Here is a 24,104-nt window from a genome sequence, read left to right as displayed (position 1 = left end):
GGAGGGGGATACTGAGGCTTTCTGGGCTGGACAAGGTGAGATTATAGCTAAAATTTTAAATAATATGAGTCTTTCAGATATGAAGCCTACATTTCATGTGCGTGACAGTCTTCTCACTCTCCGTGTCCCTGCACCATTTTCCATTCTGGGAGTCATGCAGAACTTGACTGATTTATTTATTTTTACCAGAAATTCCACAAACTGAGTCACTGCTGGGGACAGGGTGGGGGGAGATCACTTCTCTGAAGTGCTGCTGCCGTGCCCTTCCTCCTTGGCTCTGTCCTTTTTAGGTATTCTATCCCATTTACACAGGCAGCACCACTGATGAGACTTGGTGCCTTGGGTCCTGTGCCCCTTGCTTTTAAACCTTTGGTGCTGCCCCCTGGTTGTGTGCTGCAGGCACAGGGGTGTGCTGCCCGGGTGGCTCTCGTCTGTCCCGTGGGGGCGCTCATTTGGAGCTCCTGGGTGTAGTGAGCAAAGGGGAGGAAACAGGAAAGGACCCTGGTATTCCTAAAGAGATTTGGTGCTTTCAGCTGGTACTAGACTCAACAGTTATCAGGAGAGGGGAGAGCTCAGTTTCATATGTTTCTCTTCTTAGGGAAAACAGGCAAAAACCCAAACATGAAAGGATGCTGGATGCAAGTAACTAAGTGATTCGGCTGGTTCTCATGGGCAGTGCAGTCCCTCGGTACTCGTGTTGACTTTGTGATTTGCCTCACCTTGACTCCTTTGCCTGTGCAAATGCATTGAGAGGTGAAAATGGCACAATGCTGATAAATGCCAGTTTGTCTTGGAAGTGCTTGTCTCCGTTGAGCCAGGGTGCAGCATCCTGCAGCGCGGGGTAGGGCCTGCAGTTGCACCTCTTTGGTGCTGGGAATGGTTCAACTCGGGCAAGCTGCGCTGTTGGCGTGTGCGTGGATGAAAAATTCCTGCTGCAGGAACGTTCGAGTTTCCCGGTCATCCTGAAACATCTCCCTCTGCAGTGGGAAAAACGGGGTGAGCCTTACGTGCAGGAGAAAACCAAGGGTCAGAGAGGCTGAGGTAACTCGTCCCGCGGTCACCCCGAAGGCTGGCTGAAGCTGGCGAGGTGCAGGCAGGGCCCTGACCGCCGGATGGAGCTCTGCCTCACGTAGCTGGCAGACGTGGGCCTCCCGGGCTTTGCTGTGCTCATTTGGAAACAGGCTTCCAAAATTCTTCCTCGGCTCGTAAGTCCGGGAGCTTGGCTCTCGTTTGGGCACTCTGCGTGCCTTCTGTTCTGCCCTGCCCTTCGGTCGGGTGCCCTGCTCTGCGGGAACGGGGGCACGCAGGGAAGCTGCTGCCCGTTTCCCCGTTAGGCTCTGCTCGGAGCCTGCCGGCAGGTGGCATTGCCGCCCAGCCGGACTGCCACAAACCGCCTCTGTTTTCCCCTTTGGACACTGGCTTTGCGCTTTCGTGTTCTCAAACCCTCTAATTGGCCTGCAAAGAGCTAATTATGTGTTGTTTATAGTGCTGTCCGATGGATTTAGTGCGGTCTTTGTACATTTCCCCCTCTCTGCCGTGCTTTGAACAGAGCACAGCCTGTCCTGCTCCCGAGTACTGGCTGCAGCGGGAGCAAGCTGCCGAGAGGGCCCTGGGAGGGCCGAGTTCTTCAGCACTTGCACTCTGCTCTTCTCCATGAAATAGCATCAGGCTTCAGTGCCAGAATAAAAAAAAACAACGGAAAGAGGAGTATGGCACTGCCATGGTTTGCTGCCCCAGCTGGGTATTTAACATAATTTCAGAGTAAATGGGGTGCAATCTGTTGCTTTGGGCAACCCAGTGCTGCTGTGAGCAAGGTTGGGGGAGCAGCTCTTCTCCTTGCCTTCCTGCCCTGTTCCTTAGGGTCTCATCCAGCGACCGGTGTCCCTGTCTGCGAGCGCAGAGAGCAGCTGGTGGCTGGGAGACGTGGGCTCGGGGCCGGCACGGTGCCAGCCGGACACTGGCACGGCTCGCGCGGGTGCAGCGGGAACAAGAGGCCCCTTGTGAGCCGGCCACGCGGAGGGCAGGGCTGGGGGAGACAGGCGCCCTCACCTCGTGGCTCTGCCTGGCACGGGTGGGTGCAACCGAGCGAGGCTTGGCAGCCCCTCCTCTGTCACAAAAACGAGCTGACCCTGCAGCCCCTTGCGTCTGGAGGGATTTGGGGGCCAAAACAAGGGCCAGTTGTTGTGTGGGGGAAATGCTTCCTCCCGTTTAACACACAGAGCCCTGAGCCACCTGCTGATGCTGCGGGGTTGGTCTCTGGGGTGGGGTACAAGCCCGATAGGAGTGACTTGACTCAGAGGGATCTGGTGACAAAACATCCCTCTTGTTGCTTTTATCTTCTCGTTTTGTGAAAATACTAATTAACGTGGGACGTGCTTGGAAGCACACTGATGAAGGCTTCAAGTCAAGGCTGTATCTGCAAACCACGTGGCATCAGAGAACTTCAGGCCGTTGCAGTTGGTTAGTGTTAGCAATTTATCACCTCAAGTCTTGGGCGCTCTTTGTAGAGGCAGCAAAGTAGAAAGTAAGTGGCTGCGTTTGTACCTTGTAGAGAGAGGATGGGGTTTTGTGTAGGTTTGGTGCCCTTCCCAGGCCCGCCTCCCTGCTTTGGTACACACACAGCGTGCAGCAGGGAACTCGCACCGCTCTGGTGCCGGGCTGCGCGTGGGCAGGTGCTGCTTCTTCCAGTAAAGACAACAAACACGAAAATTTGTTTTACATCTCACAGCTTTGCTTTAATTCTCTAAGGTTCCCCGGGGAAAGGTACAAACAGGGTGCTCTCGGCAGACAGGTATTTCCTGCGACGTGCGCTCCGTTCCCCAGGGCGAGCCAGCTGCCTGACCGCGTGCTGGTAGCGCCGAGGGACCGCTCTCCTCCTGCACCTCCTCGCGGGCTGCCGCTGCAGCGGGGAGCAGTGACAGGAACGCCAGCCCCTTCGGGTCGGATACTCTGGGCTGACATCAAAATCTCAAACAGTTTTGAGACTGAGGATTTGGAGAGATTCTTGGTTCACTCAGGGGGTTGCTGATGGTGCTGTGCTGCTATTTCGCTTTCTGCTCTTTGTAGGAGTGAAGACCCTGGGCTGCCAGGAGAGGCACAGCACAGCGCAGCCCCTCAGAGCCGCGCAGGAGCACGCCTACAGCAGCAGGCAGCGTAGTGCAGGTGCTGGTAAGGACACGGTGCTCACACTGCAAGCTGCAGGGGGGTTGTTTCAGCCAGGCGTTAGCCCAGCTGGGTGGGCAGGCAGCTGCAGCCTGACTGGGGGAGCTTCCAAAAGCGCTGCAGGGCGCCCGCTCTGGGCTGTGCACCACCGTGCTGCAGGGGAGGCAACCAGGAGTTGCATGCTCCTGACTTAAAATAAAATTCTCATCTAGCCACGTAAAACAGGGAATTAGGACAAGGCAAAATGGGCAGTTATTTGTTGCTGTGACCAAAGGATCGTTTATAGGTCAGTCTACAGCATTGCTAAGACAAACAAGCGTTACAAGCACAGTGCAGCAGTGCGTCTGAGCCCCCTCCCCAGCTCTGCTTCAGTACCAGCTGGCTGTGGGTGAGCACAGCGTTTGTTTGACACCCCTGGGGTACTCAGGGGCCTGTAGTGAGATTATAGACCTCAGGGCTTGGTGCCTGAACATCCCTTTATCCTGTGCACCCAGTGCAGCTTGCAGAAGAGGTACAAGGAGAAAGTGAAACTGTCTGAAAGCTTGGGTGACATTTTATTGCGGAAATAGAAACGAGAGGTGAGTGGGGGCATGGCAGCTCTCACAGGCACTGCTGGCCTGGCCTCCTTGCGTGCGTGGCTTGGACCAAAGGTCAGAGTTGTCTCCCTGTGCTGACTGTAAAGCTGCTATCTGCTGGCTGAGGTTGGTAATGAGGGACGCAGCACCATCACAGGCTGCTGTGCTGTGTGTGAACAGCCTTCAGGGGCTTTCCTGGGTGTAGGGAAGTTAGGTACTCCTGATCCTCCCTAGGAAAGAGTGCACACGTCACAGATGCTGTACGGTAACAGGGTGAGGTGATGGATCAGAATGGCCTTTCTCTCCCAGCAGTCCATTAATGCACTCAATACTGAAGGTGTCAAAATAGGCGAGTTAAAAAAAAAAATTGACTGCAGAGCTATAGCATGAAATTCATGACCTTATCTCAGCCTTTAGTACCATCCGCGGCTTGCAAATGTATTTTCAAGACCTAACTTTTTTTCAAAACATTTGTTTTCTGCAAATCGTGGTGATCCCTTGGCAGAAATCACACAGCTTTTAGGCAGCTAAGGCTGCGCCAAGCGTATCGAGCCTTTGTTTGACTTCACATACACAATCCCAGGACTTCACAGGGACAGAGAGCTGAACACCACCAAGCTGATTGTCACAAGGCTTTAAATCTCCCTCAGTGACCCGGAGGTGGAATAGCCCATCCCAAACTCTATTTGGAAGCCCTGAGTTTTTGATTAGAAATAAGCCTCTGCTCTGGCCCTAGGAGGGGTGCTGGTGGCAGTGTTCACCAAGGGGCTGGAAGCTACGGCCTGGTGCTAGTAGGAAACCTCGTGCTCAGTCTTGGGTAGCCAAGAGAAGGAGTCAAAATCCCACAGACTTTCAGAGAGCTGTGAAGGGTCTCATCTTGATTTGTTTTATGCTGCCCTCCCCCATCTCTGAAAGAAACTGCACATTTCTACTCTAGGATAAATTTCATGTGCTGGAATTCTTCCCAGAGTTGGCATGGCTTCAAAGGATTTTATCTTGGCTGTAGTAGCCACGTGCTGACGCAAAGATCCCCGGGGAAAGGAGCTGGAAGCAGGCAAAAGAACAACAAAGCTAGAGGGCCCTCCAGGAGGCTGGATCCCACTGGGATGATTCCCCAGAAGCCAGTCACGCAGGGAGATTCCTCTCTTCCTTCCTTCCCCATCTCCTGTTGGCCACCACAAAGCATCCTCCTAGTCCTTGGCTTCTCTACAGGACCCACGAAGGTCACTCTGTGACACTCCCTTTCCTTTCCTGGTGAGTTTTCCCTGTGGATGCTGAACTAGGACCCCAGAAGCTCTCTCCTCAGTGGCATTTTGTTTACACAAGGCCTCAGAAGAACTGTGCTGGCCGACAGGCTACTGGGTTTGCATTAAAGCTGCTTCTGTCACGGTACCACCTCACTCTGTGACACAGGAGAGCTCTCAGCTGAGTGCGCAGGAGAAGACTGAGGGAACAGCCCTTCAGTCACTCACAGCAGCAGCGTATCGAAATGATCTGAGCTGTGCTAGGAGGGCCCTGGATGAGTGCTGATTCCCTTCACCCCTGGGTGATATCAGTACTTTCAGATTTAGCCATAACCATTAATCTCAGCCCCGTGGCTTGTTACTGGGGTGCAGGGCAGGGCACACCAAGGGGCAAGGACAGCTTGTGATGCAGCACCGAGGTTTCCCGCGTGCTCTGCTTCTGTCCGCTCTGCAGGGGCAAGGTTCAGGGGTTCTGCCTGCACAAGGGAGCAAACAGCCGAGAAACCTGAGCACGCACAGACCAGGTGCTGTGGATAAAGCTGCTCTCCCTTCTCAAAAAGCCTGGCTCTGTTTCTGCTTGGGCTGCGTTGCTAATTGCCAGCAAAAAGCTGCTCAGGAGCAGTGCTGGGCTTTACCTGTGAAGTCTGCTGCAGCACTGAGAAGAGTTCTTAGCTGGAAAAGGGGGTTCAGTTCTACTCTCCCAAACCCAAAATCTTGCAAGCCTTACTTGTGTAAGCGGCCTCCCTGCCTTCAGCAGGACAGCTCCAGCCCACAGCGCTCACCAGCTCGGGGCAACAGCTCCAGTAGGGAACCACATCCAGGCTGGGGGGGAGAGGGAGCAGAGACAGCACAGAACTAACTCACTTTCCACAAGGAAGCAGAAATAAAAAGGAGACAGTAAGTGAGCCTTGCCCGTAAGGTTACCGAGTGCTACTAAATTAAAGGAAAGGCCAGCATGTTTAGTCAGAAATTGTCACACCACGGGCGTCAGCAGCAGTTGCTATGGTCACAGCTTCTGGGAGAGACAGATGGGAAGGGAGAGCTGCAACAGAGAAAAATGGTGGAGCTAAAAAAGGGTTAACCGGGAGTTTGAAAGATCACTGTCTAAAAACCTTGTTCAGTACAGAGTCAGTAATCCTTGGCGTTCCGAAATTCGGGCATGCTCCAAACCCTCCTGGTGGGCTGGGTGCCCCGTTCCACGTCTTCAGAGATGGTCTTGATGTCGCTGATGAACGGAGAAATCCTGGACCGGGATTTAAACGTTGTTAGGGAGAGGCTGGTTTTGTTCTTTGTGTTCCACTGCCTGGCCAGCTTCTTGGCCTCTTCCTCCTCTTTGATCTTCTCAGCCACTTCCTGCAGGACGGAGCGGAAGAGCCGGGACACTTCCTGCACTTCTGGCTCGTATTCAGCAATGAGCTGCCGGAACCTGCGAGCAGTCAGGGCACAGCTTTGATTAAAAACAGCAAATCAGGGCTTGCTGCCAAGTCGCAGCGCTAGGCTTGGCACTTGCATGCTCTCGCCAAACGGGGCTCCTTGGATCAAGCACAACACCAGGGAGGAGCCATGGAGATATGCTCAAGGTCTCCCAAATCACAAGAAAGCCAGAGAATATAAGGAAGCAGTGAATCACTCTGTCTCATGGGCACAAGAAGCAATAAGGAGCACCAAACAAAGCTGGAAGGTGCCACATTTGAAACGGAAAGTGCTCCTTTCACACAGCCCCTCTTAAATCAGAGCTCGGTGCTATCAGCAGCGTAAGGAACAAAATGACTGGACGAGTTTACAGAAAACATCCCCCTTGGTGCTGATTAAACACGACTGTCCAAACGCAAATTCGTGCTCCAACGCTGCCTGAACTGCTGCTTACCAGAAGCTGAGGAGAAACCAGGGAAGGTCCCAGCGGACTTCCCATGCTTCATATTCTCTTTCCCCATAGCATTACCCAGCGGCCACTAGCCAGACTCTTACCCCATAAAACTTCTTGGTTATACATTTGATTGTTTCTCAATATTTAAATTTCGGCGAAATGGCATTTTGTCTTCCTGGGGATGTCTGTAAGATAACAGTGGCTCTGCTGATAACACACGGGTTGGCAGCACAGTGCGGGATCTCATTAGACAGCTCTCCATTACTCCAGTGCCTCCTCAGCAAAGAGCTCAGAAGATTTATACATATTTTGGACATTCATTAAGCTCAATATGAGGGAAGTGAACAATTCCCAGTGTTTCTTTTGCAGGCGAGGAAGATGAGACGCAGAGCAGGGCTTGGAGTCACTGAGTGAGCCCCTGGCTGGGCCGAGAAGCGAGCGTTCCCTTCTGGACGCCTGGCCCCCAGCTCCCGAGGCTCCCGTGCTGGCTGTGCAGATATCCTGCTCTTCTCTCAGAGCGTACGCTAATGACAGAGGGTAACGAGGCTGCTCTTCTGATTGGCATTCACTTCTTAACAATTCTATCTGAAAACAGAGCTAAGCTAGAACTTCACCAAAAGGCAGGTATTTAAACCTAATGGAAGCTGAAGCGTGCAAGGTCTGTAAGCGTGCTGGTATTTTTCTCTAACAGAACTGAATGATGATGGAAAACAGTGGGATTGTATTTAAATAAGCCTAGTAAGACAGTAAGATCCCACCTCTTGTTTTATTTCCAATCAGCCCTAGGGGTACACCAGGGAGTTCAACGCACTAGGGACTTGCACTGGGTAATGGTACCGAGGGACACCCAAGGTAACAAGGACAGAAAGGAAAGCCAAAGGTGTAACAGAAAGATTCGCTGTGTGTTTACACCTTTTGACCCTCACTGTGGAGGGCTGGTGTTGGACACCTCTCCCAGCACCGTGCTATAGCCCAGGCATTTCTGTGCTGGTTCTCTCACAGCAAGTACTGGCAGCAGCGTGCACAGCCGTGGAGAGACCAGCACTGCACAGTGCTGAGGGAGCAGCATCAGCAGACGTACCAGCCCCTTCCAGGACCTGAGGATTGCCTGCCAAAGTCACCACCACGTTCCCTGGCCATCGCAGTTGCTCAGGATGTGTTCTTGATCTGCCTCGCCCTAGCCCTCATCACTCCCCATCCTGAGGGTTCCCCACGCCAGTGCTGGCAGAGACTTGCTGTACGTTGCAGGCCCCCTTTCTGCCTCCTGAGGAGGCACTTCAGTGGCGTTGTCACAGAGCCACAAATGCAGTTCTCACAACAAATACACTTTCCCTTTATCCTACTCAGGCACTTAGACAGATGAGTCCATCAAAACTCACGTCCGCACCATCATTGTTATACTGGGGAAAGCATCCTCAGAGGGCTTTCATTGCAGAGGTGAACTGAATGAGTCATCCCATTATTTTACCTCCGTGTGTATTTTAAAGAACGATGCTGTCACATTACATCCATCTACCAGTACATCCTCTTCGTTTTGCACGCAGAAGGCCTCCGCAGAGCCTCTGGTGGTGGAGGCTGTCACACTGCTGGCTTGTGGCCCCAGAGCGGACAGCAGCACGTGCCGGCAAGGAGCAGCACCTAACTGTAGGAACAAGAACAAAAAGGGGTGGTACTGCAGAAAACGCACCCCCTGAGCACAGAGCTCTGTCACGCCGTGGTGCTACTAACCGGTGGATGTAGCTGAAGCAGTTCTCTGAAGTCTGCAACTTCCCACCTTCTCAGCCATCTGCCTGTTTGCGCTCTGCTTAGCTGTGGCAGCGAGAACCGCGCTGTGAGCTCTGCTCTGCAGCTAACATTTCCCTCTGGGCCCTCTAGGACTGACACATGAGCTGCTTAATACGGATTTGAGCAAGTCTAAAAACCAAACAAAGCCACCCCAAAGCCCGTCTGCCAGTCACCCTCAGAAAAGGCACTGTCACCGTGACAGAGAAGGGCAAGGGGCCCCTTCCTCCCCGCGCAGAGGGATGAACTCTGTCCCTCTGCTAGTGCCCGCTGACCAGCATGCCTGGGTCAGGGACAGTCCACGTACGAAGTTCAGAAGGTTTTGCACACCAGAGACACTTCCCAGCAGCATGGACGGGCGCTTTCCCAGAGCACGCAGCGCGTGAAAGCACTGCCATTGAGGAGTGGGGCCCGTGCCCTGCACACCACTGCTGGGAAAAGCACGCCACGCACAGCTGCTGGGGGGTCAAGCCCCCAGCATTGCACAAGGGCTGCCTGCCCTCTAGCGCAGGCGAACGCCCTTGGCTTCTGCGTGGAGTAGTTCTGAACCCAGCAACTGCACAACCGTATCTGAAAATCCATCAGCAGGGCTCCTTACTCATCAGAGCAGAAGGCCTGTCTGTCTGTGAAACAAGTTGTGATGCTCCTGGGAGCTAACCTGTAACACGTTGTGTGAGTGTAACATCAACATCTTAGACGTGATGATCAACAAAAGCCGCCTTGAGCCAGCACCGACACCCGAGGAGCGTGCACATGCACACACAGGGAGGTTCTCTGGTCCAGCTGTGCTTCGGTCACTCTTCAAACAAATCTGTTTAAGTTGTGACCCTTCAGTTTCCTCATACAACCGTTAGATTTTAAGAGTGGCTACGCTTGGCTCGTATTGCCACTATGCTTATTTTTGTTATTTTTACGTGCTGTCACTTGCCTACCTTATTTTGTGGGTCCCCAGTTCAACAGTTTCCTAAGTAGAGCCCGAACTTTAAAGACCTGTTAAATCCAGTACCGGTCATTGGACTTAAACAACATGCCTACAGGTAAGCGTGTTCCTAAGGTCTCCCCAGAGCCTTCTCTTCTCCAGGCTGAACAACCCCAAGTCCCTCAGCCTGCCTTCAGAGGAGAGGTGCTCCAGTCCCTTGATCATCCTCAAGAAAGAGCCTGACCAAACTCACTGCCACTCCCTTCAAACAACCCCAGCACTTCATTTTAAATTATCAGCAATCTCCAAGCCACTCACCTAAAGCTAAGTTACTCCTGAACAGCTTCATTTGCAGTGAGGTGAATCAGAGTTTCCAGGTATTTGATGGCAGAAGTGATGGTATTTCAAGGGTATTTGAATCCTTCAAATGCAGAACTTGAAGAGGCTCAAATAAAATTGTACTGACTCAAAATACAGCTCTTACAGGACAGGCTGACTGGACCTGGAAAAAACACTCCACTTAAGAAGTCTCCAGTCTTTTCCACACCCATAGGAGCTCTGCTCTCCGTAGATGTGACTGTAGCCACACAAAAGGACAATCTGGAAAATTGTTTACTCCTTTGGAGAATGCAGTGGCATCTCCGACAACTCATACAAAACTGTTTTGTTCTAGCTTTGACTATTAGCTCAGAATCTCACAAAGGAGACCATGAACAACACACGGAGAACAAACTCTGCATCCCAATTTCCAAATCCAGGCTTGTAGATTTTTTTATTTTTTTTTGGTGGAAGATTTTTCTAAAATGCTACATTTTGCAAAGTCACAGGGTATTTCAGGAAGAAACATCAGAAGCGTGGTGACCTTGTGATTAAAATACATCATTGGAAGTTTGAGGATTTCAGTCAAGCTCCTAACTATCATACCCATCCTGTATGTTTGGGGCAAGTTATTAAAATTTCCATGTTATCTCACTTTCTGAGAAGAGAACTGATCTAGTTTTGGCTGTCTTCTAGCTAGCTTGCTCATTCCTTCTTTTCTCTTGCACCTTTTCAGCTCCTAGCACATTAAGCCCCGTTCTTTTTCATTTCCTGAACCACCGACCACTCAGACAGGAGGAATGGGAAGAAGAGGGATCAACCGTTCACTTCTCCAACACAGGAAAAGGGGTTAGCGGATAGAACCAGTGCCTGTTAGTTTAGGACAAGCAAAACACAGTTTTCCACAGCAAAGTCACAGCTCAGATGTGGAACTCTGCCACAAACGCTAAAAGTTTACATGGTCAAAAACAAACCAGGAAAAAACAACCCACAAACTACTGAAAAAAGAAGCCACATAGGGCAGTTACGGCCAGAAGGACCACGTCAGGCTCCGAAAGCCTCCAAGCTGCAAGGCACAGCGAGTCAGCGGCTAGTCACCAGGTCCTGTGATCGCCCGCACTGCTGGATCTGCTTGCCTTGTTCGTTTTCTTTTCTTTCTGCAGAAGCTCCTGCACTGCACCCAGATCAAACAGCCCCCTGCCCCAGGCCAGCTCTGCCGTTTGTGTGGCCGTGGCATTCCCTTTGCAACCACTGCACTGAAGCAACAAAGGCACTCGAGCCTCCTCTCTCCATGGGGCTCTGCTGACCACACAAACGGCGTGGTATGGAACAAACGATGCCACCTCCTGAATGATAGAGGCACGCAGTTTGTGATCGCCTACCAGAGCATCTTCTAAGAGGCCTTTTAACAGGATGGCTTTGTGATTTTTCAGTTATGTACACACGGCCCCTCAGTGTTGTTGTGTTTATCTGCTCTTAGCCATATCCTGAATCCTGAACAAGAGGGAACAACCACTACAAGCCACACTGACATTCATCGAAAAATTACAAGCACTCAGCATCTTGCATGACCTGTCCCAGTTAAAAAAATAAAAAAAGCAGCAAGTTGTACATGGCTCAGCTTACCGCTCTCTTCTGCAGGCAGTTAGGATCCTCGGGGCCTCCCAGCTCCCATGCCTGCAGCCTGCTCTCATGGAAATTCCTGTTTGCCAGACAGGCCTTGCTCGGTGGCCCTGGGGATGCTGAAAATTACTTGGAACCCCACGGGGTTTTAGTGGCTTGTTTACGGCGTAGCTCCGAGCTATACGAACCCAAGGCAAGTGCTGTTTCCAGAAGCCTTTAACTGGGGAGAACTTGGCCAGAGCGCCCCCAAACGTGGAACAGCTGCCCCAAAAAGAGGAAAGGTGCCTATCTCCGGGGCTTCGCTCCGTCGGTCCTAAAACCTCCTGCTCCCCCCTCCCGTGCCACAAAGAGGGGAAGGGGAAGGTCAATATCATCAGATCTGTCACCGTACCTGAGAATGACAGGCCCACAGTAGGAGGGGTGTATTTTGGTGCACATATCCTCCAGCTGCAGCCTCTCTCCCGGGCTGATGTCATAGCTCTGCTTTGGATAGCTGACCAGCCAGCCGTAGTCCACCCCAGTCTTGATCTTGCGATACTCATTCTCCCGCTCCCGCTGCTGCTTCTCCGCCTGCTTCAGCTGCCAGCTCAGCTCCATCATCAGCGTCTCGACCACCATCTCGGCGGGGTTCCTCTGGGAAATGCGGCTGGGGGGCTCGTTCCACCTGAACCAGGAGGCCAGCGACATGGCGCCCTGCGTGCCTTCACTGGGAACAAACTGGGGGCAGGCAGGGAGAGAAAAAAAACAGTGCCATCACCAGCACAGCTGAGAACTTTCTCCCCCACACACCCCTCGAGCCCGTTGTTCACCTGGAAGCGCTGCTGGGTTAGAAGAACTCAGCGGTGCTGAGCACCTCGAGACATCTCTGCTAGCTAGCTTCAGGCACATTTCTGCAGGCAGAAGGAGGCTTCTGCAAGCAGAAGCCCTGCTGGCACACACACCTTGGGCACAGCAGAGCCGTGCCGATCAGCCGAAGGAGAATTAACTCCCCTTTGTGCAGCCACTTCCAGAGGACAATGCGTGGAACCAAGTTATTAACTATTGTACTTGTGCTGCGACACAGTGGAGCCCAGCGCAGGCACCAGGGCCAGGACAGGAGCAGAACAGCATCTGGTTCTTCATGCAGCTCGCTCCGTGCCTCGCTGCTCCCCCCCCGCCGGCCCCAGGGAGCAGGAGTGGCACGAGGCAGGCTGCAGCTGGACCACCAGGAGGCTGCTCCTGCCAGCAGCGCCGTCAGGCCGGGCTGTCACAAGTTAACGTGAGGGCAGTGCCTCGCTACTGAGGGACAGACACACAGACAGACAGAAGAGGAGAAAAATATGCTTTTAAGCTGCTGTCCCATCACCATCCGCGCTGGGTGAGAAGGCTGCTTCAGTTGCTTCCGCACCTGTACTACTCGTTGTCACGTAGCCTCGTTCTCCTTCATAAAACATTCACGTCACATAAATATGTTGCACCATTAAAGAAAAATGCTCCCCAAACCTGGCTGCTCTGTGCAGTGTCCCATGTTTGAAGGGATTTCAATGTTTAACGCTTAGGCTTTTCTACAATCACAAGGTTTGCCAAAATGCATCAAAGGACAAGTTTCTCTGGTCCAACATCCCCCCTCTCTCAGCAAGCAACACTGGTTTCTTCAGAACAAAGACATAAAAGGGCTGAAAACTTCCAGAGGACACAGATCTGGGTGCGTAAGGCTGCATGCACCCTTCTGGGGGTGTATGAGCATTAACTCCTTTGCTAGCTTACAATGCCCACACACGAGGGATCACTACAGTGACTGGTTTTCATCCTGGAGCATCAGCTCCGACTGTCCCCGTGATCCCAGCCCCAGCCAGCGTTTGCTGGAAGCAATCTGCTCCTGTCCAGCGTCTGTGCTCTGCAGGAGGAGGAGCAGCGGGTCCTGTCCTTTGCTTCCACCACCAAGGCGCCTCCAGCTTGCTGCTCTCTCACCCTCACATCATCGCTGCTGCTGGCCAGCTTGCCAGGAGGGATGAACTGAGGCTGGAATGGGTGTGCTGACACCACCAACTCCACGATGCCACCATCCAAATGTGCCCGGATCGTGCCACGTGGTGGCCTCCGCTCACCACTACGCGTTATGGGTGAAGACCCTCAGAGCCTGTCACTGCTCTCACCCCCATGTGTCACATCAGTAGCAGAAGGCAGCAGCAGAGCAGGCCACAAGCTGTTGTACCAAATTGTAGAGCTCTCATTTCTCAGCTTTCTGACAACTGCCATTTATCATGAACTTTTACAGGTATCTAGCCACTTAAGGTATCGTTCTTATTTCTGGTGAGAACTGGGAAGCAGAGCAAGGAGACGTGGGCTCTGAGTTTACTCCTGGCTTTCACAGGGCCCTGCGGTGTTCCCACTGCCTTTACCTTGTTGCTTCACCCCGTAGGGCTCCCTGAATAAAGCAGCTGTGCCTGAGGAGAGCTGTTTGGCTGATGGCAGAGGACAGTCAGTTAGAAGAGCATTTTGGGCACTTTGAGCAAGGCATGCCAGACCCAAGCTTCGCAGTATCCCACAGCTTTCATAAAGCACTGGTCACAAACGGACTTGTTTTTGGAAAAGAACAAAGGTGATATTGAAACACAGATATCACTGGCTCCAAATTGGGTGTGCTCTTGTCTCCCGTATGTTATTTGGAAAATCTACTTCCACGTGAGGTCAATATGAAGCAAGAAAAGCATCTCACCCGCAACTGAAATGGCCAGCCCTCAAACGAAGGAAAATCCTGTCCAAGCATTTCATGCACGGTGGCAGCTTGTGCTGGCTGTCCCTAAGGGAGCCTTGTTTGTATGAGATTGTTTCCTTCCCCCTCTCTCATCCATCACCTCCTCCTTTTGAGAGCTGGAAGCCGGCCACCTCTACTTAGCAGGCCTGACAAGCCTCCACTCTTTCCCCTACTGGCTGTTGCAGCCTGCAGAAGGTAGCATGGGCTCCATTAATTGCAGCTGCTGGTTTCAATTTAAAGTTCAGATGCAGGCTAATCATTAAATGACTCGAAATGGCTCTCCTAATAGAAAGGCTCAAAGGACTGTTGGCAGGATGCGGGCAACCGAGGGATGGCAAAAGTTTCAGCCTGACCTTCTTTGGGGAAAAGGACAGATTTAAGCTTTGCGAGTATTCACGTCAAAATTATTAAAAGAAGGATGGAGGCACAGCCCCATCTGAATGCAGACCTTCCTTGCCCTGAAATTGGTCAGTTTTCTGGCTCCTCGTAGCAGGCTGTCCTGCACCCAAGGAGCTCCTCAGGTGCTATGTAGGAGAATTCCCGAGTGGTTCATGGCAGTCCCACTCCAGGAGCAGCTCTAGGTTTCAAGATCTTTGCCTCGGTGACTCCACCCCAGGACAACCCTTCCCTCACACCGTTACTGCAAGCCTGGCCGAGCACCCTGCAGGATTTTAAGCATCCATTCACCTTAAGTTACACTGAAGCCTGGAATACCTCGCTTTCCCTCTCACACGCAGCCTTTCTTCTATTTTTAGGGATTGTTAGTGAGTACCTCAGACTTTCTTCCTGTAGAAGTTTCCTTTCAGCTTTAAAGCAGCTTTCTGCCTCTCCAAATCTCATTTTTGTTCTCCACGTTGGCAACAACTCTACATTTCTCTCCTTCCCACATACTTTACAGCTTCCTCCAATCCCTCCCCACAACACGTTGTGTGTAATTTCTCCCCATCTTCCCCTTCTTTACCTTCTCCCATATTTCCCCCTGCGATTTTCTCTTCTTGCTCCAGAGAACGTACCAAAGAATCAGCACAAGTATCGGCATCCCCAGGCCTCGTTGGGTCTCTCACCTTCCCATAACAGGATTTCAGGTTTTCCTGGCTCTTTTAGTAGAAAAGGGAATGTTTCCATAGCTTGATCTCTGGCTATTCTTCTGCCAGCTGGAGGCTGCTCCTGCAACCTGACAGATATCGGCCTCCTTTCGGCTCTTGCAGGCCAGATCACCACCTGCTAGGACTTGTTACAGCAGGGCTGCTCTCCGGTAAACCGTGAGTCAATCAGCAGGACCTGCTGTGCTAGAAAACAAACTTCTGAATATAAAATAAAATAAAATTCCTTTCCATTAACACTCCTCCTGGTTCCCAGCTTCCACAGCCCTCCAAAACAGGAAAGGAGAGGCCAGAGGGTGGGAAATGCTCATTTATGACAAAGTGAGAATGTAGTTTGTCTCTATAAAGCTGTGTTCTCAGCTTGATAACTCTCCTGTGCTTTGCCTTTACAGTCTGCCGCTCCAGGAGGACCGCTGACAGTCCCTAGTGACTCTCAGCAGTCGTGTCAGAGCACAGTGAGACAGGACTTAAGGGGCTGGACGGGTAGGAGCCTAATCCAAGGTTGGGTGACATCAGTGGAAAAGCTGTCACTCTGCTGGCTATAGATAGTCCTGGGAAATCCACTGTCACCCAGGCAAAGCGTACTGACAAACCAGGCTGAGGAGCAGGGAAATGCCTTCCCTCCCATCTCATGGGTGGCAGCTTCTTACGACTGGAGTCACAGAGCAGGGAGATGGGGTTTGTTCATGCAGGATGCCCACCCAACCTCTCTCCACGTGGCAGATCAGAGGGTTACAAGGAAAATGATTTCTGGAAGAAGAGGGGCAAGGCCCATCCCCAAGCTGTGCTTATGATTGTGCTTTTTTAAGGAGATGCAGCTACAGGGAAAACGGAATGTGAAACAGTGGAGCAAGCTACTACAATTAATTATTTTTTAATTTGCTTCTTTGGTAAAGATTGAATTATGTTATCCAGAAAAGCCAGAAGCTCAGTGTCCTCTGGACAGCAAGGACATCTAAGCATCTCTCTGGACTGCAGCACAGAGGTGGGTTAAAGCTGGTTTGACTACAGCCAGCTCTGAGGTCCCCAGGCGCTACCCGAGGCAGCATTTAACCAGCTTTTGTGCAGAATCTGCGGCCGTGGCTGTGCTGCTGCCCATACCTGCATGAGATACCGAGCAGGGACAGTGTCACAGATGAACCCCAGTGCTGTTTCTCCCATGAAAAGGATATTTAACTTTGCTCTAAGCGAAGGATCTCAGCAAGTTCTAACCAAGAAACTGCTGCCAACACCTTCCCAGCTTTATTTGTGTAGCCCACCTGAACTCTGTAAGAACTTCTGCTCTGTTGCTTTTCTGCAGTTTCATGTTGTTACCCTCTCCATACAGAGACTTTTACTTTAGCAGGGCCCAAAGAACCCTATTTCCTATCTGGCTGGAGGCTGCCTTATTGTTCAGCAACATGGGAGGGTCCGTGTTTACAGCTACTTGCTGCGCCATTGTAATCTCAGTGGAAATTACTACAGCCTCAGCCTGAGAGCCCACATCTATCTCCCGAAGCTGCTATGAGGCAATTAATGCTGAAAAAGCAGCACATGGAGCTTTTCAACGAAGATTAACAGCCATGCAAATATCATGTTTTTAATGCAGCAGCATCCCTCATCCTAACCCACAGGATAAGGAGAGAGGACTCCCAGGGACGCTCGGGGACCTAAGTGCCAACCGCAGCAGGAGAAGGGGCATTTCACTTCACGAGCACGCCTGTCCTCCTCCTGACGGACACCAGCCACTTACAGCCCAAGGATTTTCACAGCGGTTAAAACACATCCAAAGCCACAACCCCGTCTCAGGTAGCAGGGCATTTTGAATAACAAGTGCAGGGCATCGAGCCAAGACTTCAGTGAAACAGTATTTGCTGTCACATCTGTGTGGCTGCAGGTGTTTAGGGACAGGCAGAAGAGGCTCGCAGTGGTGTGAGAGAGCGAGCTGTATGGGACAGGGTGCTGCAGCCCCCAGCCAGCACTTGCATACAGCCTAATTTTTGTATCCTATATTATTTTTTCTCCATCAGACGTGACATTTCAGTATCGTAGAAGTGGCCTGGCTCTTTGTCTGGTGCAATTGCCATAGAGTCATGAGTCACTTGAGCTGTTTGTGAACGTGCTCCGCTGAGAAAAATCACCATTAGGCAGCATAACAGGACAGCCAGAGCCTAGCACGTGGTGCTGCAAGACGAAACAGAAATAAATATGGTGCCACTTCTATGAGAAGAAAGCTTGAGTCTGAAGACACTACAATGGTTATGTCACATTTTCTACAGCTAGTTGCTCTCAAGTTTTTTAGTTTTATTTTTAATTTTTTAATAATGAGGCTCATTACAATTGAGGACACGTTAAAAATACTGCTTTTACCTCCCCAGCATTTGTGTCATTTGTAATCCCTTCTCAGGGCTACAATCTTTTAGAAAACAGGTATCTGGTGCATTTTGTATCTGCGGGGTGAAGAACCATGAATTCAGCATGAGCTGGGCTCCAAGCTCAGGTATGAATGAGAAAGGTGTTTTTCAATCACTAGTCAAAACACGAGCAGAAACGGGAGGTGATCCAAACTGGTACAGCTCCATAATCTTCAGTAGTGCTGGACTAATATAAAACAGATTTGCCTCACTGCAATAAATAAAAGAGCTGTGTTGATTAACTCCAGATGAAAATCCAATCTACAGATCTTAAAGAAAAAGTGAAGGAAGAGCCCAATAGCCTGAAGCTCCACTAATGGCTGGGACTCTGTACAGAGATAATCTGCCTGTTATCTGCAGAAGCAAAGGGGTGGGTGTAACCCAAATCTGCTTACGAAGCATAGTAGCATTTTACAGTTTGTCTTCTTATCAGCGCAAATGAGTTCCATCTGCGGAGAACCAGGCCTACATTCGTGCCAAATTCCCACTCATGCTTTTAAACAATGTTTTCTAATACTAACCACACAAACACTGCGATATGCAACTTACACGAGGCTGTTACTTAAGCCTACCGAAGCCGGGAAGCTGGAAACACACCGATTTGCTCTGTTTGCCTAACTTGTTATTAGAACTCCTATGTTTTTCTCAGATACCGCTATCTTGCTGTGCTGGATCAAACACACCTTCAGTTCTGTATCTCACTTTGATCTCTGCAGACTACAAAGTCAGGTTTCCAACGAGGGCAGAGGGACACGAAGTATTCTTCACCAGCCATGTAAGTGAGAGTTCAGAAAGTAACAAAGGCACGTAGCTTTCCTGTTATTAAAATTACATAAACCACAAAATGCTGCAATAAATCAGCAACAGGCATGATGCAAGGCTCCAACATAAAAGGTTTTCAAAAATAAAACTCAGAGATCCCCAGCTCATCCTTCCCTAGTCTGCTCTTACTGTAACTACACGTTATTAAATGGGCACTAACGTCACAAACCGAGGAATTCCCCATGCTGTTGTTCACAGCAGATACAAACAGCTATAGAATTATATAAAAGGGACAGCTTGAAACTCAGACCCAAAGGCATATTTCACCTGTTGCCACATTCACTGAAGTAGTTTTGTTTTGTTTTTTAATTCATATGTTGTGCCAAAGACCAGACTAAGTGCTGTGAAAATAGGTGGGCAAGATGTGTGTTCTCCATCCTGATTCTGCTCAGAAAGCAAGAGTAACACATCACATTATAATGTCAGAATACATTTTAACAGGCACCTGTACATTTCTGATCCGTCATGAACTGTGGTTACAGCATCCATCAGGAAGAATATTTACAGGACAGGCTCTAAGTCTCACTCTGCCTCAATTCACTGAGGAAATGTTAACCTATGTGGGAGCTTTCCCTGTTCTGGGGAATACAAAGATTAGTGTTCAAGTTGGGTTCTTATGATAGGAATTCCTTAAAACGCACTTTGTTTCAAAATTAGCATCCAAAGGATGAATGCTGAGCTTACAGTACGAGAAGTTAAGCCTCTCTTTAAAGAAACCACTTACACACAGGCTCTGAAACCACACACAGCAGCGCTCTGGGGAAGCTCACTTTTCCCTTTGCAGCCCATGCATGCCCTGCTTGCAGCACGCCTGCAGACAGCAGCAATGAACAGCGCTGTCTCGAGACAGATTTTAACTTCTGTGGGAGCATTAATGGACGCAAAGCGCAGTCAGCTCATCCATAAATCCACATCTGCCTGCCTGATCTAGCAGGTGGGGTTGCTAAATGCCCGGTTTACCACCGAAGACACCTCCTGGGACAGGTGCCTGACCTTTCTGCCCCTTCTTCCCATAACCCAGAGGCACCAGGGCTGAGCCCAGGTTTGGGGAGACGCGGGAGCGCCCCAGCCCTTCCCTGCCCACCCCCCCCAGGCTCACCTTCTGCAGCAGCTCCTGCGTGGGCAGCCGGGGCCAGGAGGGTGCCCGGAGGAGGACGCGGCTCGAAGTCAAGCCCTCAGAGCTGGCACGGCAAACTTCAGCCCGCATCGGGGACGGATTAGGCCTGGTGACGAGGGGCGACAGCTGTGCTGCCAGCAGCACGGCACCGCCCGGGGGCTCCCCCCTGACCCCACACAGCCGCGGCCGCCTGCCACGCAGCACCCCTGCCCTCGGGCGGGCTTCGGCACCGGGTTAAAGACCCCACAGAGCCCCCAAAACTGCGAGGGCTCTCCCGAGCTCGTGGCTGAGCCCGCATGAAGGGGAAAGGCTCGCAGCTCGCCGCCCCCGAGCCCTCCCGGCAGCGTCCCCGTCCCCGTCCCCGTCCCCGCCGCCCCGTCCCTCACAGCGGGCGCGTGGCGACCCCAGCCCCGCTTCGAGCTGCTCCACCTCCGTCCCGCCGGGCGCCGGCAGCCTCCCCTCTTCTTCCTCCTCTTCTTCTTTTTCTTCTTCTTCTTCCTCCTCTTTCTCTTTTTCCTCCTCCGCCAGGGCAGCGCCGAAGTTGCGCGGAGCCGCCACGGGCCGCTCGCTGCCGGCGGCGTGAGGCGGGCGGAGGCGCGGCCGTTGCCATGGCGACCCCGCCATAGCGCTCGGGGGCCCTGAGGCGGCGCTGCCCTGAGGGGGGTGTTGATAAATAACGGCCCGGTGAACGGGGCCGCTCGTGGGGTTAATGAGTTTGATTAATAAATGCGGCTGGCCGAGGTCCTGAGGGCTTCTTCTGTCACGGGGTGGTTGGGGAGGTGGGATGAGGTGAAGGTGGTAGTGGGAGAGGAGCTGGTGATGGTGGGGGGTGCCTGAGGGCTGCGCTGCATCTGGCGAAGAGGCATGAGAGAGGTGTGGGGAATGGAGACTGTGGGGATCCTGCGAGGTGCCCATGTTTAGGAAGAGGTTGGTAAGGTGAGAGGAGCGAGAACTGCCCTGGAGCTGCCCGAGAGAGCAGTGCGACAGCCCTCACCACGGGGCACCCGTGAAACCCAAGCGTCTGTGCAAAGTCAAGTCCACGCTGAAAAGGTTTGTAAGTCAGGGCCCATGTCCGAACACCTTGGGACTTACACAGCCAGAGGACAGCGGGGATTCGGACTCCTTAAGTCAGTGCAGCACATGCGTAAATCGAAACAGAGGGAAGGAGGAACGTCAGCTTCAAAGCAGCCCAGCGAAACAATTACAGGTTAAAAGACGTCCATGGCCGTCTGAATTAAAATGTATGAGGAGGGTGGTGTTTTTTTTAATGTCTAGTTTATTATTAGATCAAATGACACAACCGGACTAACAAAGATTAGAAGCATTTTGTGCTCTAATTATTTGTGGAGGATTATGTGTCTGTCCTCAGCCTCAACTCCAGCCCAGCAGACTACCCAGCATGCAGAGATTTATAACGTTCTCTGTGGGCTCATTTCAACCCAGGATTGTTGAGTTTTAATTAAAAGTCATCTTACACAGCTAAAGACCTTTATATTTTCATCCATTAAAACTTATTCCTAAAGTCATCATCTCTGACTAATGCAGAACAAACCCCATCTCAGAAACACGCAGGTACCAGGTAAAGGAGTTGCATTTTCAACACAGTGAATTCCTGGGAAAATCCTGCCACAAACTAAGGATACTGATGGCTGGCAAATATCTTCAGGAGCATTTCTTTGGAGATATAGGAGCGATCACCCATCTCTCCCACACCTTTTTTAGCAGCTGAAGTCAATCAATCTTACACTTGCACTGCTACGACGGAGCTGATCAGTAACCAGCCGGATCACCAGTTGCTTAGTAGCAGTACTCCAGTAACAGAGGCGGAGTAGAGCTGTATTCAGCAGTATGTCTTCCAAGAGATGGCATGACAATCAAGTTTCACCATGTGGTAATTTGTAGTACAGTCCATTTGGGACCGCTGTTTTTTGCCATTTATCAGATGCTGTTGTGACTCACCTGAGCATGTTACTAGCCCCACAGCTGCAGCCCCTGAATGCTGAATGCAGAACCTTTGCACTGCAGCATCAAAGTCACAGCCCTCTGACACTGGCACTTAAGTTGGGCTTCTCCAATCAGTAGTAATTGAGCTGCTACTCTCTTCTGCATGGGTTTAACCATAAGCAAATAATCTCGAGTTATCACTGACAAAAAGCAAATATAATATGGCAGAGTTATATTGGGTCTGCTGGCTTTTGACTAAGCTAGTGAAGTGTGTCAATGAATATAATGGGGCTCACAAAGGGAACATTGCCTTCCTCAAAGGCTTAAAATCTTGCTTAGAAAAGTGCCATTTTCAGAGCTATTTGTCATATTTTTGTCACGCTTGTTTTCCCTCAGTGAAGCAGTTTTTCATTCACCGGGAAGATCTTCTTCCTGCTGTTTACTTCAAATCCAGTCAGCCCACCCACACACAAGTGCACTATGAGCGAAAAAGAAAAAGTTCATTCACTCTCCAGCAGCAGTCCCAAGCCTTTTTGGCACTGAGGCTCACTTGGGAGAAACTGGCAAGGTTACTGTGTCTCTTCCAGCACCTCTCTCTTTCTCTTCCCCATCAGTGTGGGGCTGCCCCATCTTCCCTCTGCACACTATTGCTGCTTCGTGAGCATGGGGCTGTATCCATCAAGGCTGAATGGTTTGGGGCTGATACTGCAGCTGCTGCTGGGTGTCCCCTGCCCAGTTCCCCTCAGGGGCTGATGGGCCAAAAAGGTTAAAAAGGTTAAAAACGAGCAGGTCACACAACAGTACCCTGGGTCGGTAAAAGAGATGGGTACCCGGATACAGTGTTCCAGCACGCAGCTGGATGAAGAGGAAGGCATATAGGTGTTTTTCAGGAAAACCTGTTAGATAGGACCATTACAGAGACATTTGTGCTTCATAAGTTGCACCATCTGCAGACCTTTGCCTTCAGATAATCACACCATAATGTTCGAGCAAGGATAGCTCTGAAATGAGCAGCCTTTCTCCTGTCAGCTCATGCAAGCTCCTGTGTGATAGGCATGCTATTGAGTCTGAGTAGGATCTGGTGTTTTTTTTTCCTCCTCTTCCCTCTTTTAGGAGAAAATGGCATGCACTATGGCTAACTAAAACCCGAAGACCCTGAGGCCATAGAAAACAACCATGGGGTGCTACAATGCCAGGAATGGAAAGAGATCAGTTTAAAGGAATATAATTTAGAGTAAAGGAAGAAAATGTAGACAGAAGCTGTGAATTCACATAAAAGGTTTACATCATGGGCAAATATTTCCTGTAGACAACAAGTCCCAAAACAAAACATTTCAAAGGACTCTGGCAAAGCAATAGAAAATGTTTGCTTTGCAGAGTGAGGTAGGCAGAGTGAGTTCCCCACCAGGAGCACTAAACCCCTAACCTCGACAGCAGTAGGAGGTAAAAGCCTACAAGTCTTTCTTCTTCGCTGCATCCATTGCCCACTCAGTGCAGGCAGCATTAACTGCTTCTTGCTACTGCTGCACTGTAGTCTGTGAAGAGAGGCTGGATGTACACTGAGCCTTGTGTGCTTCAGGGCATCCTGAACCCTGGTGCACGGAGTGTACTTAGCCCTGGCCCTCAAAAACACGTATATTTGTCGAGATTATCCACAATACAATAACCCGACAACCTTCCAGCTATGGCATTTTCCCTTCTCTCTGAGGCATCCCATAAGCGTGTACCGTAAGTAACTGGCAGAACCTCTGCTGGAGCTTCACAGCCATGCAGCACCGCACAATCCAATACGCAGCTTTTAAAATGTTGCCTCCTTCTTGCCTTTCTGTTTGCCTCTATAAACACTCATTTACCAGAAGTGCAGTGGGCTGTCTGAGGGCTGATTATCTTAACCAAGCAACTTAACTGAGCAAATATTAGTCCCGTGTTTTTAGCGGAATGAGTGAAAATGATGAAGTGTCATGAAATATTCAGCCAAAAAACAGACGTAGAAAGGCAAGCTGAGCAGCAAAAATTACAACACAGATGGTCATGATAAATTAATTGAAGACACTAGGCTGCAGGGTGGGAGATGCAAAAAAAAAAATTAAAAATGCCATGGAGCCTACGAGTAGACAGATGTCAAAAATATCTGCGATTATGTGCTTAATTGCACTCTGTCTGATTGCTTGGTTCCTAACGTAAACTATTAACATATAATAATCTCCAAAGGACATTATCAAGGTTGTTGGCTTTTAAAATGACCATGTCTCAAAAGTTGACACAGTCTTAATGTCACATTTACATGCTGCAGTAGTTTTCTGAGCAACGATTTTCATCACATGATGAAAATTCTTCCAGTACAAAAGACATTACTGCTTTCACACCATATCTGCAGATTTTTCCTTTGTCTTACTGAAATGCACACTATTTTATCTTACAGTGTTTGAAGCAGATCTGACAGCAATTGACAAATTTTTCAGTAGCCCCAATGGGCTTTGGATCATTCTCTTTAGGAA

At 50.6% G+C, this 24,104-nt stretch overlaps 1 protein-coding gene across 6 annotated transcripts; it reads right to left on the bottom strand.

The window, feature by feature from the left end:
- Positions 1–2,302: 2,302 nt before the first annotated feature.
- Positions 2,303–20,231, bottom strand: RD3 (RD3 regulator of GUCY2D). 6 transcript variants are annotated; one of them, XM_082756912.1, is made up of 4 exons: positions 20,092–20,231; positions 19,645–19,768; positions 11,882–12,207; positions 2,303–6,407 (listed from the first exon to the last, which is right to left on the bottom strand). In XM_082756912.1, the coding sequence occupies exons 2-4, from the start codon at positions 19,750–19,752 to the stop codon at positions 6,110–6,112; spliced, it is 732 nt and encodes a 243-aa protein (XP_082613038.1). In that variant the 5' UTR covers positions 19,753–19,768; positions 20,092–20,231; the 3' UTR covers positions 2,303–6,109. The 6 variants fall into 6 exon arrangements, with proteins under 6 accessions (XP_082613038.1, XP_082613041.1, XP_082613040.1 ...); XM_082756915.1 differs by lacking the exon at positions 20,092–20,231 and adding an exon at positions 12,300–12,768 and having other exon boundaries at positions 19,645–19,702; XM_082756914.1 differs by lacking the exons at positions 19,645–19,768; positions 20,092–20,231 and adding exons at positions 12,300–12,910; positions 15,292–15,715.
- Between the last annotated feature and the right edge of the window lie 3,873 nt (positions 20,232–24,104).

This window comes from Aythya marila, assembly GCF_965140915.1.
Source record: "Aythya marila genome assembly, chromosome: 3".
Classification (NCBI taxonomy): Eukaryota; Metazoa; Chordata; class Aves; order Anseriformes; family Anatidae; genus Aythya; species Aythya marila.
The sequence above is the reverse complement of the archived record's forward strand: the minus strand, read 5'-3'. Positions and strand labels throughout refer to the sequence as shown.